The 13,523-nt window shown below is 36.6% G+C and overlaps 1 protein-coding gene across 5 annotated transcripts in view; it reads left to right on the top strand.

Annotated features, from left to right (window-relative positions):
• Positions 1-13,523, top strand: part of MTX3 (metaxin 3) — a 36,643-nt gene that overhangs the window by 438 nt on the left and 22,682 nt on the right. For 2 of the 5 annotated variants that reach the window (XM_059175334.1, XM_059175335.1), the window contains exons 2-7: positions 166-235; positions 606-682; positions 1,641-1,733; positions 2,316-2,498; positions 2,642-2,718; positions 3,215-3,372. In XM_059175334.1, the coding sequence (XP_059031317.1) occupies positions 166-235; positions 606-682; positions 1,641-1,733; positions 2,316-2,498; positions 2,642-2,718; positions 3,215-3,372 (658 nt within the window). Of the gene's footprint in view, positions 1-165; positions 236-605; positions 683-1,640; positions 1,734-2,315; positions 2,499-2,641; positions 2,719-3,214; positions 3,373-3,594; positions 4,615-4,641; positions 4,728-6,692; positions 13,336-13,523 lie in introns of those variants that run through there. The other 3 variants (XM_059175333.1, XM_059175337.1, XM_059175336.1) reach the window with 3 other exon arrangements.

Below are 13,523 nucleotides of genomic sequence, written 5' to 3'. Positions count from 1 at the left end.
AAACATGGGCAGCTGACGCGCGGGTCCTCTGCTAGACAGCCGGAGAGGGAGGGACACAGCCCGCGTGTCAGGCGTTTCTGCCTTAGGGGGACCAGGCTGTAAAGTTGCTCTGTAGATTTGTGCTACGTACTCAAGCCTAATGTTTTATTGCAAACTTTGTTTCAGGCTTACGCCAAATTTTCTGGTGCACCCTTGAAAGTCAATGTCATAGATAACACCTGGAGAGGTTCAAGAGGTACAGTGTAAACATTTTAATACACTTTACTGCTGTTTTTGAAATTACTCCCCCTTCCTCGCCGAATTTAAACCTGTGAGGCATACAGCCGTGGAATACCTTGGGGTTTAGTTTCTTCTTGTCATGACCTTGGCTTTATGTTGCTTATGGTTTGATCATTCTGAGTAGTACTTTAAAATATAAGCCAGATCAATGGAAATTACGAGAAATGACAGTGTTCTCCAAAACTGCATTGTGAAATTGCAAAAAACTAAGATGAGCTTACTCATTTCCCCCCTCCAAATGGCAGTTGGTGTAGTTTTTAGGGGATCAGAATCCCTTCAGAGGAAGTAGAAACATTTCCTTGTATGTGAACTGTTTTTGGTTATAGGAGATGTACCAATTTTGACAACTGAAGACAACATTGTTTCTCAGCCTGCAAAAATACTAAACTTTTTAAGAAAACAGGTGGGTGGTTCATTTTTAACATGTTCCCTGCATGTTACTTAAAAACAACAAAAATAAAAACATTGTAAAGTTTTTTTTTAATTTTTTTTAACCAAATCAGTAGATAATTGGAGATACCTCAGGTTTGATATAAAAATGGACTTGGCAATTACTGCTCTGAATCATGAGTTGTATTGTGATTTGAAAGTCATATAGTGAAGTACACTCAATTTATATTTTCATATACTGTTCTGGATTTAAGTTTAGACATAAGCAGATTCAATGAAGCCATCTCCACGATTACACTTACTGATACGACTGTCAATTTAGTCACAAAGCTGCTACACACTTTCTGCTGCATATGACATCTGAGTTCCCACCAGCTAGCAACTATTTTATTTTTAAAGAACACTTAACTAGAGAGTTGCAATTAAATGTTTCATGAAGTAATGTATCTAAAATGGGCGAGCATGTAAAGATTTGTATAATGTATCCAGAATATTTAAACATGTAAAGACTTCTTTAAATACCAAAGTTATAATTGGGTTTGACAATACTTTTCTTAAAAAAGTCAGTCCTATGTCAACAAAATTTAGAACTGTTTTAAATTGGGGGGGGGGTTCTTTCTTTTTTCATGGGGAAAAATGCAGCTAATTAGAACTTCTTCCTTATTATTAAAAATAATAGCTTCTGTTTATTAAGTTTGCACTATATGGCAAGCACTAACAAAACTGGGTCATAAACAATCATTAAATAATAGCAGTTAAAAAAAAAAGAAACAGTATTTACTGACCTTACCGTGTGTGTGATGTTGTGCTAAGAATTTTATTTGCACAAGCTGCATTTGTCACTGATTTGGTATTTATCGTTCTGCCTTTTAATATCTTATTTGCCATTTTTGAGGAATAATATTATTTAGCTTCCCTGTTTTGAGATGCCCTTGACTTCTCAAGTATTTTGGTTTTATGTTTTTTCATAGAAATATAATGCTGATTATGAACTCTCAGCAAAACAGGGGGCAGATACTCTGGCTTACATTGCTCTCATCGAAGAGAAGCTTCTTCCTGCAGTGGTAAGCATTGGTATTATAATGACCTACTAAAAATATCCTTCAGCCTATTTAGAAGGAGCATAGTGAAAATGGCTTAAGAGAGGAAGTTTCATTTATGTATTAATCTTGATTCTGTGTTACTGTGCAACTGGATTGTTAGACATTCAACTAGGACAGGAAACAATGAAGTGAAAGGTAATGTCATTTTGGAAATAAATTTATTTATGGAAGATGGAGTTTGGTGCTCCCATGTATAGAAATCAGCTAAGTATAGTTCATTCATTCAACAAGTATTTATTGAGCAGATATATGCCAGGCCTTGTTCTGGGTGCATGGGATACAGCAATCAACAGATGCATGTTTTTAAAATCTTGTTTTATATTTGGGTCATTCAAATTGGGAAAGTTGGATGAAGCTCCTTTAGACAAAGATGTTTATCAAAAACTTTCACTTGATCAGATGACCTTTCTTTTAATAAAAGAACATGCTTGTAGTGGGTTTGTTTTTGATTTTGATTTTGGTTTTTTGATTGGGGGGGGGGTTTTGTTTTTTGTTTTTGTTTGGTTTGGTTTTGGTTTTTAGTTGTTTTTGTTTGGTTTGCAGCTTCACACATTCTGGGTTGAGAGTGACAATTACTTTACTGTGACAAAGCCATGGTTTGCTTCACGAATTCCTTTTCCCTTGAGTTTGATTCTGCCTGGAAGGATGTCTAAGGGAGCACTAAATAGAATTCTTCTGACCAGAGGAGAGCCTCCTCTCTACCACCTCCGAGAAGTGGAAGCTCAGGTATGGTTGGGATTACTTTCAAAGCAAGGGGCCTCCAGAGGAGGAACACGAGAGGCAGCAGAGATGAATGTACCTAAATGCCTGCCTAAAAGGAGTTCTAGAGCATCCTTCCTACTTTTGAGTTGTTATTTTATCCTTATTAGATATACAGAGATGCCAAGGAGTGCCTAAATCTTCTGTCAAACAGATTGGGAACATCTCAGTTTTTCTTTGGAGATACGTGAGTGCATTCCCTTCAAAATCATTCTGATGTTTTGTATGCATGTAATCAATAAACACTTACCTAAAGCAAGTTGTCTTGCCCCCCTTTATGAGTTTTTTACTTTAATAAAAAGATTTAATGGATTACTCTAGTGAACTTTTTCTGTCCGTGGTAATCAAACATTGACTCCATATGCTATCTGTGTGAATTTAAAATATCTAAGGCTATTCCCACCCTGTCTCTTATCTGTACATAACACTTGTGAGTAAACATGCGTCTTTACTTTATAACTTTTCTTCTAAATAAAATAAATGGTTACAGTATTTAAAAAACTACTGAATATAACCCTCATTCATTGCATCATTTTATAAGCAAAAATATGTAGTAAACCTTTTAAAAGGCTATATTATATACTCCAGAATTGGCAAATGGATTTGAGAAAAAATATTTTTAACATAATCCCACATTAGTATTTTCCTATGTGTTTTTAAAAAAATCCTTAATTTATTTTTAGGCCATCTACCTTGGATGCCTATGTATTTGGTTTCCTCGCGCCACTTTATAAAGTACGCTTTCCTAAAGTTCAGTTACAAGAACATCTAAAACAGCTCTCCAACCTGTGCCGTTTCTGTGATGACATCCTAAACAGTTATTTTAGGCTTAGTCTTGGAGGTAAGCTGGCCCCTCTTCAGCTAATCTGTGTTTGCGTAGAATATCTGCGTATTTTCCAATGGACATATAAGCAAAATTCTTGACTTATTGAAGAAATTTGTGTATTGTCTGTAATGTTGAATTGTAGCACTTAAAACAGTTGCATTTTTCCAAATTTATTCCCATGTGCTAGTTCTACTTTAAATAGAGAAATAGACGTTTGCCTTTTGTCTGTTCTTCTAGATTTTATACATTTCTTGCCTCTTGTTCTTCTTTAAAAATTGCCCCTTTGAAGTGGATCATTTTCTTCTAAAAGTTAACCACAGGTATTTATTGAGTCCCTGCTAAAAGATAGCATTTATCCTAACGCAAATGGGCAATTATTTTAAATGTTGCTTCCTGCATTTTCCTGCGTGAACAGGAATCAGCAGCAGATTGATTTGGGGGAGGTACACTCCCATGATTCCATACTTGAAAACTGGTTGCATCAGACTGGAGGTATTGTAAATAGAGGGTACCCGTCACTTAGGATATGGTTCCTTGGGAGTGTGGGACCTTGTGCTTAAGTGATCAGGATACGAAATTTGTATTGGGAGAATTGGCAGAGACTGTTCTTTTAAGGAAACAGAAGTTACAAGGGTAACTGGCTTAGGGACAGTTTCTTTTTCAGGGTGGGTTGTGTGTTTGGTAGAAAGCGAGGGGTTAGCAGTTAGAGGGTCATCAAACTAAGTACCTTTCAACCTTGTTACTCTGGAACAGTGATTAGCAAACCTGGCTAGAGGACAAATACAGAATTTTGGCTCCTTTGTCAGATTTACTGAATTAGCATCTCACAGGCATGGAGCCCAGGAATCTGTATTTTTTTAAGTCCCTCCAAATACTGTGAATGCCTGGTTGGGTGCCGTATCGGAGTCTCTGCCTTAGAAGGCTGTCCCAGTCGTTGTGACTGAAGGCTTATTTGGTATGAGTGGGGAAAAGGTACAACTCAAAATTTGAGAAGGATATGAGGACTGCTGTGCTCTTTGACTAACTACACTTGCTAACTGCATAACACTTGGCTGTCTACTTAATAGACTAATTTAGTCTTTTTGTTTAGGGTTTGGTTTTGGGAGCATTACTATCTCTTTTAACTTTGCCTTTAAACCCATAATTGTTTTTCATTTTGCCTAGTTTTATTTATTTATTTTTGGAGGGTGGCATACTTGGGAGGGTGGAGAGACTCAAAATTCTTTCAGTCTAAACAGCTTTTCAAAATTTTCTGTCTTTCTGATTTCTGTCCTGGCTTCTTAGGCATCTCTCCTGGACAAGAAACGGTAGATGCAAATCTGCAGAAACTCACACAACTTGTAAATAAGGAATCCAACTTGATTGAAAAGGTCAAGTTTATTTCAATCATTATTTTATAGTAGTTTAGTATTTTCCTTCCTGAAATTAATATTGTAACTTTTAATTGTAAAGTTAATGCATATTAACTTAACTAAGTTAATATGCATTAACTTTACCCTCTTAGTTTTTTTTAAGAGTTTATTTTTTTCCATAAAGCTGCTCAAATATACATTTATTGAAGTTGTACATAATACAGTGTTTTGAAGCCAGTAGTGACCTGATTACTTTGAGAGTGGTATTGGGTTTACTTTTACCACATAATTAGTGATTTGTCAAATTAGGAGACCCAAAAGCCCGGTTTAAAAAAAAAAAACAAAAAGACAAAACTAAAACACTTCTTTGCTTGTCTGTTTCTGTCTCTGAAGGATAGCACTTCTTGAGATTATAAGCACCTGTGCTTGTCCTTTCTGAATAGCACTATGATGTCTTTTTCTTTCTTCTACTTAAACTGTGTTATTTTTTTCTCCTTCCTTTCCTTACCTGTTCTTAATGTCGCTTATGGTTTTTGGTCTTGTTGTTGTGTTTAATCAGTGGGCATATTTTGCCACTTTGGGTTTGCTCATTCGATAAGAGAGATATTGAGGAAGTACATAGGGGAGATAGCCAGTAATGGAAATTTCAAAGGTGATTCTAGTTGAAAAAATCCAAAAGACTTACGCATTTTCCCCCAAATGTCTGATGAACTTGCTTTTTTTCTTATACCAGTGAATGATACTTCCTTTTTTCACTAACCAGTGAGGCACTGTGGCCTGATAGCACTGGCCCTCAGTTCCTGAGGTCTCAGTAATGGCACCGTGTTGTGTGAGCTTTTGAGTTGTCTCACTAGTCCTCACAGCAGCTCTGTGTACTCCATCAGCTACTCCATCAGCCCTGTATTACAGATAAGGACGGTGACACTTCGAGAGTAGTATATGTCACCTACGTAAGGTCATTCAGCTGGCTAGAAGCAGAAAGGGTATTTGAACTCTGGAGACTGGATTCCAACATGGGCTCTGTAGTTAGTCAGCTGCAAATGAAGGAGATACCTGGAACTCTGAATCCAGTACTAGTAGTACTAGTTGCCAGAAACCTCTGCCTCTCCCTGGCATGACCATTCTGTTTCTTCTTACAGTATTTCATGTGTTGTTAGAACATGAGTAGTGAGTAGAACTGAGCAGTAAAACTGTAAAAGACCAGTACTAAAGTTTAGGTGGGCTGACTACACGCCAAGTTTATCTTCTTAGCCCAACTCAGTCAATCCCGTGAGAGGAAATATGCTGACTGTTTAAATGTGGGTCATAGAAAGATTATGTAGATTGTTTTAGACACTTAACTGCTAGATAGGGGCCATCCAGTAGAGTTTTCATTTTCTCTGTGTGGCAAATTCATGACAGCCATGTAGAGGGAACCACGAGATATCTACCTGTGCGGAAAGGGCACCCAGGAGGCACCCAATTGTATTACTTGGTACACTTCTATCTTGGGTCATTATCAATATATGAGAGCTTCCTAACTCTAAGTCAGGCACTCCCCTGTCCACCCGTTTCACATCTGCTCTCGGTGTGGTTCACTGTTGACTACCGGTGTTAGGACAACAAACCTATTGGCTACTATTGTTCACCATTTGGACAGAAAATATAGAGCTTAAAAAAAGAAAGAGTAATATTTGAGGGACTTAATTCTTGTAAGAAAAAAGCCTGACAACACAATTGATTCAAGGCGTTCACCAGGAATACTTTTTTCCATTGGAAGGCATCAAAGACGAGCAACATAGCTTTTATACATACACTGACTTAGCTGGTATTTGGGGTGCAACATTTCGAATTCTTGAGTATTTGTAAGGAAAAGGTTTCTCAGGCAGTCCTGGAACCATATGGTTCTGTACTCTTCCAGGCTATGGTTTGGACGGGGAGACCACAGTCCACACAAGTGGTGCCACCGCCATTAGTCAGATGTATCTTTTGTACGTTCCACAGATGGATGACAATCTTCGCCAAAGCCCTCAGCTTCCTCCTCGGAAACTGCCAACACTTAAATTGACTCCAGCAGAAGAAGAAAGTAATTCCTTACAACGGCTATCGCCCTGACAGTCCTCATGCTTTGTGTCCAAAGTCATGTGATTGTTGCAGTCATCTCTTACACTACTTATGTGATGGCAAACAGAAAATGTCATTAGTAGGTATAAGGAAGGCTCTAAAAAGAAACTTTCTCTGACATCTAGTTTTTCTTAATTAGGAAGCTTGTATTTTAGCTTGGCAGTGCACTTTAGATAACATCAGAGTAAATGCTAAATGAACTTGGGGAAAAAAGAAAACACACTGTACTGTATATTTAAACAACAACAACAGCCTGCCTTAATCTTGGCAGATTTTTGCCTTTAGTTCACATGTTGCTGACCAAAACATACAATTCTGTTCTGAATGTGTGCTCTTATTTATTCAAGTTAATTTATTATTAATTTAGTTTTCTTGGAACAGTTTAAATATCTAATATGTGGCTCTTTGAGGCTTTTTTTTCTTCTGTTTAGAAATTTTGATGCCAATTTTAGACGTTAGGGGAAAATGTAATGTTCTCATATTCTATTTACTTCAGTAGAAAAGCCTGTATTTAAAAAGCAACAAGGAATGTGCTTTTGAATTATGCTCTCAGAAGTGTAATCTTTTGGGCTATCAGTACTATACACACACACACACACACACACACACACACACATATATATGTCTGAGAGATATATATATGTATCACAGGTGGTTTCATATAATACTCATCTGACTGTATGCACTTCAATAGAACATTGGTATTGGTGATGTGTTCAGTTAAGGTTGGCAAGGATTCTTTTAGTTTATTGGACCAATGGCAGCTTTAGACCTATGTATTTGTAGTACATTTTTAACTCAAGTCCTCTCTTTCTTGGATTAATTTTAGGGGAACTGAGTATATTGGTCATCATTTATTATGCTAGGCTATAAAGTCTTACTGAAAGTTGCCCAACTGTCAGATACTACTCTGCTAGAGTGACAGAAGTACCTACTGTGTGCTTGGTCCAAGTTCATCATGCTTGAACCAGTGTTCTTTTCATAAAACGACTGTCACATAGCCAAAAGCTTTATGGCAACTTATTATTTTCCATATAGTTGAACTACAGTTGAAGCATCTAATGGGATATTTGGAAATAGCGGTAGTTTTTAAAGAGTATTTTCTATTTATTGGTTGCCGACCTGTTAAAGGATTTGCTGTGCAAGTGATTTTCCTTATAACAGAATCTCTCTAATTTTAGTGGCTGAGGTGCTTCTGTTGTCCTAAAACCACTTCTGGGGTTTTTAAAATATAGGATCATGTTTTTGATTAGTGTCTCAAAAGATTACTATGGTGCTCAGCAAATCTTACCACGTCGTGCAGAAACCCCCATGTTAAGAAAACAGCTCTGTAGTCAAGAGACTTGCCTAATTGGAGCTGAATGGAGCTCAGCTGTGTTTGACCTAAATCCTCCCAGTTTGCTCTGTATTTAGGTAGCTCTTGATGCAGGAGTCTATAAGTCATTGTAAATATTTTTTCTTGAAAGTTTTAATTAAATGAGAAACAAAGTAGTCTTCAAAATCTTATCTGTTTGGATGTATTTAGGGAAAGTAACTAATGAGTTTCACATTACTTCTGCAATGAGTTTGTGTGCTCTGTATTAATTTTCTATTAGATTCCAGCAATCCAAAATCCGTACGAATATTCTATATTAAAAATCATGACTATAGGACTTACCGTCCTCTGGGATTGATGTATATTGGAGAAGGGTGGTTAACACATTAATCAGTCTATTTATACTTTAGTTAGGGTTGGTCTTTTTCAATTGTGATTTATGTTAAGCCTTCAAAGAAGCATTTGAAGTGGCTTAAAATTGTCAATGTACGTAAAACAGGACAATTAAAATTAGGTTTGGGAAAAATGAAAAATTGGGGGAGAAAGAGCTGTATCAACCCTAACAGATTCTAAAATCAAATGGTAAATTTAACTCCCAAGTTTCTCCCTGGGCACAAAGATAATACTGGCTTATGTAAAGTTTTCTGGGAGTAAAACTACTAATATCCATGCTAAGGATAGTGTGTTTAAATTTTTATACGAATGTAGAGATCGTGTTCTTACGTCACAGAATTCAACCAATAAACATATTGTAACATTTCACGTTTTGAAAGTTTAATGAAAGATAGCATTCTAGAATAACATGTATTTGTCATTTTTTAGTACAAAAGACAGCTGTAATAATGATTTACTTCCTTTTGGTCATTCCTGCTTTGAATTGCCTTTAGACTTGCAGTACATAGGCTAGGATGTTTCCAGACTACCTTTCCTAAGATGCAAAATGTGATTTAGATAAGTGAGAATTTATACAGTGGGATTCTTAGTTGAGCATTTTGAGGATAAGCCAACAAGATGTCAGGAAGCTATAACTGAGTATAAAGCATTCCAGGGATGAGCCACGCATCGAAGAAGCTCTTAGAAAGAAAGAACTTTCCAGATTGGCCAGAGAGCTTGTGACCAGCCTGTCAGGATATGTTCTGGATAAAGTTTCAGTTGCTGAGATAAATGGTACACAGTGTTTAACAAAATACTGTGAGCTACTTTCTTGAGGACGTGATGGTGGAATATGACCAAAGGGACTGTGTTTGTGTTTATATTTGTTGGTATTATAGGATTAGAAAACCAGTCAGATAATTCCCATAAGATAAAGATCTTCCATCAGTGGACGGCCACCGGTCATCCATAAGATTGACCGTTTCTTTGAACACTAAAGACACTCTAAAAAGCATTGAGGATTGTCATTCCTTCACCATGGTTATTTTCCCCTGCAAAGATTGGCAACGACAAATTTCAGCTTAGGGTTGTTTGTATTATTTTGGGAGTACTAGAGAATTCAAGAGTTTTATAATAAATCCAAAGCATTTTGATTTGCATTTGTAATTTCTATTCATTTAATATTACTAGATTTATTAATGTGAAGGAATCAGGGAGCTTATTTCAAACACAGCTAAGCTGCAGTTTTCAGAAGTCTACAAAACTGCAAAGAAACTAGACATCAAAAGAGGCAGAAACGTATCAATGATACAATCTCAGAAAACCAATTTTTTAAGGTGCCTTCATGTGATAATTGTGGTATTTAAAGTCAGGAGTGTGTTTTCATGGAGACTGTTCCAAGAATATATATCCACCAGGCCTATTGGGTTTTTTGACAGTTTTCCATAAACAGTCAAAAGTCTTAACCCTTAAAAACCAAAATATAAAGTCAAGAAGCTGAATGATGGATACACAGTCACTGTACTATTTTTGGAACTTCTTATGAGTCTGTATATCAAAAGGGTTTTAAAAAGTAAATTTATGATTATCTACATAAACTCTGATTTAAATCAAATGATTCAAACATAGTATTTAGTGTTCAGTTCCAGACAAATACATAATATAAATTAAATATAACTTACTTCCTTCTTAAGTTTAAAGAAAGAAACACCTCAGGTTTGTAACGACTGAGTATCTAAAGATCTGCTTTGCCCTACCAGAAAAGAAAAAACAACAATCTAAAACCAAGAACTCCAATTCCCTATAAAATATCCTATGATTTTATATTTGTAGTAGTATCTTCTTTCTGTGGTACCTGGGTTTACCTTTTTGGGTAAGATACATTAAGAAAAAGTTCTTTGTCTTCATGGGGTGGTAGTTCTTTGCTTTGCTGCGTTCTCTCTAATTACACAGTGTGACGAGGTGTGCGCTAGGGCCGTGCTTTGATGAAGAAGGTGCAGCATCTGTGTGTTTTTGTTCTAAGCTCAGAGGGATTTAGTAATTGACTTCATCTTGCTTTGGTTATTTATATAATTGAAATCCTGATCAGAGCCGCTGAGAATAATTTGGGTTTTGATTATTGTCTCTTGTATATGTTGTTGGCATTAAGAATTATCTTTTGTCTCTTTTTCTTGTTCAGCTCTGTGGAATTTACATTTGCTCTTTGGTGTTTTCTTATTTCTTAAATGGATTATTAAGAAATTTATTGTAAATTACATGAACTAAAGATTTGTAATCTGTTACCCTCAAAGGTTTTTTTTTAAGATTTTATGTATTTACTTTGAGAGAGAGCAAGCATGCACAAGTAAGGGGAGGGGCAAAAGTAGAGGGAGAAGCAGGCTCCCCACTGAGCAGGCAGCCATGCAGGGGAAACAGGGCTCAGTCCCAGGACCCTGGGATCATGACCTGAGCTAAAAGGCAGATGCTTAACCAGCTGAGCCACCCAGGTGCTCCTGCCCTGAAAGGTTTAACTGAAGTGTCATTAGATCTTCAAAAGGCTGATTTTCACAGAGTAAAGAGGAAGTTTGGGGGTTTTTTAAGGGTTTTCAAAATATTTTAGCCCCTGTTGGGATGTTAAGTAGGGTTTGCTAGGAAGCCCAAAATCTTGCTGGAATGTTGTGTTTGCTAAAAGCCCAGGTTATTGGCCCTAGACTTAAAACCACTGCCATTGAGGTGAAGAGCTATTCTCAGAATCAAAAGCATACAGCAATTATTTATTCCAGATGAAGAGGCCAGTGATTATGGATGAGAATTAACATTCTTGTATAATGGTATAAGAAAATGTAACTTTGAGCTGGACATTTGTAGAGAGGGGAATGTTGTGATAGAAGAATATTCTTAGCAAAACAAAGTAGTTTCTTTTAAAAAAAAATGACAGGAAAGCAAGTCGTTTTGTATCCTGATTATTATTAATGTGAAATTATACCATAAGATTTTTAAAAAACCATCTTTTAGTTCCCTGGAGAAAAAGGTGTGTTTTGGCAGATTATATTGTTATTATGTGACTAGAGGGTTCTGTGGCCAAATAAGTTTGGGAAATGCTCTGTTAGGTTACTCTAGGCTTTTCTGAATCTTTGTGTGGTTTCAGTTTCTGAGAAGGGCCTATCTTGTCTGTGCTGTTTCCCTGATTTATTGTATACGGTTTGTTTTTTGTTTTGTGGGTTTTGTTTACAATAGGTATCTTCTGGGATTTTTTATTCTGAGAAATATACTTAGGGAAGCACTACCCTGGAGTGGTTTTGCTTGCTGGTGCTAATTGCAAAGGTTTCCTGTTGTCAGGTGCCCCTCTATTGAGTGGTGATCAAAAATGGGAAGATAGGTTAGGACTGCCTTGGACCATGAAGTTGAAGGGAGGGGGAGCATGGGTTTAAACAGTTTGGTTATTTAGGCTCCTGTGAGGCCCCTGGTCAGTTAGTTTCTTTCCCTAGAATCCCAGCTGGCTTGGAACAGCTGTGCAGGGACATGACCAGGTGGCTCCAGAGAACTCAGCAGCATTTAGGAATCTCTGAGACAGTGGGGGCCAACTTGCAATTCTGGAACAAATTTTCAGATCATTTTTGGCTGTGCTTTAAAAGTGCCAAAAAGGTGATGGGATTTATAGCATTAAAGTCACATATAAGCTGCTGCTTTTATGCATATTTAAATATATATACATGTATATGCGCATATAGACGCACACACTATTGTAGAAAGTTTACAGTTGCTTCAGTGACAAAGCAAAAGAAATTTAATATTTTCAAGTTCTATTCTAGTCTGAAGCTATGTTCTAAACAAGGATTTTATGTTTGTGTGTACATTTTCTAGAATAAGGGTTTACCGTTTTCATTAAATTCTAGAGGCTTCGATATCCTAAAAACTTTAAACATCACTAGACCTCCAAATTTCAGAGGACTAAGTGTATGTGATTTCATCTCAAAGTATAAAACTGGATTTCTAATCAGGCATAAGGATGCTCTTTGTTTCTTCTCTGCAAAATGTACAGTTACCTATTGGAACTTCACACTTTGGATGTGTATTTGATGGAAAGCTTGCCTTTGGTCTTTGCATTGTGTAATGGTGAACATCTAGCCATGTGAAAAGCAGTTGGGTCTTTGCTGTGATTCTTTAGTTTTCCTCATGCAAATTCAGAGAATTGCCTTTTCATCATTTACTTTACGTATCCCGGATTCTTCGAAATCAAGAGAAATGACTTGCTAGAGTTTGCATCAGTCCTCAGCAAGTCATGCACTTTACAGAGGGCCAGGCTCGCCCGTCGTTCTTCGGACTGCTGGCTCCTTCGCCTGCTATGCTGGGGTCTCTTCATCAGAGAAGGAAGGCTGTACCCAGGCTTTTATGTTGATTTCATGAAGATGAGCTTTATTCCTCTTCTGACTTAATGTTTTAGTTTGTATGATAGGAAATTACATGTTTCCATTTTTCTGTGCATCTTGAAATGGAAATTTGAGGTGTTTCTAATGTCACTTTGGCTTTCTAGAAGATTGAGCACAAAGAAGATTAAGAAATATATGTGTACATATATTGGTTTTGTTCCACCAACCTTATCTTTGGTAAATATTTTAAACATCTCTACTGGTGTACAAATACTATAGTTTTGTTGTAAAGATCTTAAAGCAATGTTGGTCATAATTGAAATATTCTGGTCATGCCTAGTGTGAATATATTTTACTCAGAGATTATGTATAAATACCCAGAAGTGGTAGTGATGATCAATGTTGTAAAGAATTTATTCTGATAAGTGAGAAACTGGATATAATGTCAAAATAGCTATTTTCACAATAAAATCTCAAATTGCCTGAATATTTATTAATTTCGTATTTAATGTTATTTATTCCCTGAGGTAAATATTTTCACTGGGAAGAATTTTTCAGCGGTTGAAAGTGGTTATTCAGTGCTGGGAGTGAACTCGATAGGAGGCTGTTCTTTAGAAAATGTTTATTCTTTTTATAGTGAGTTGAGATCCCTTGTGCTCTTTCTACCCCATGCTG

The sequence above is a fragment of the Mustela lutreola genome, chromosome 5 (genome assembly GCF_030435805.1).
Source record: "Mustela lutreola isolate mMusLut2 chromosome 5, mMusLut2.pri, whole genome shotgun sequence".
NCBI classification, from domain to species: Eukaryota; Metazoa; Chordata; class Mammalia; order Carnivora; family Mustelidae; genus Mustela; species Mustela lutreola.
This window is presented reverse-complemented; position numbering and strand designations above follow the sequence as displayed.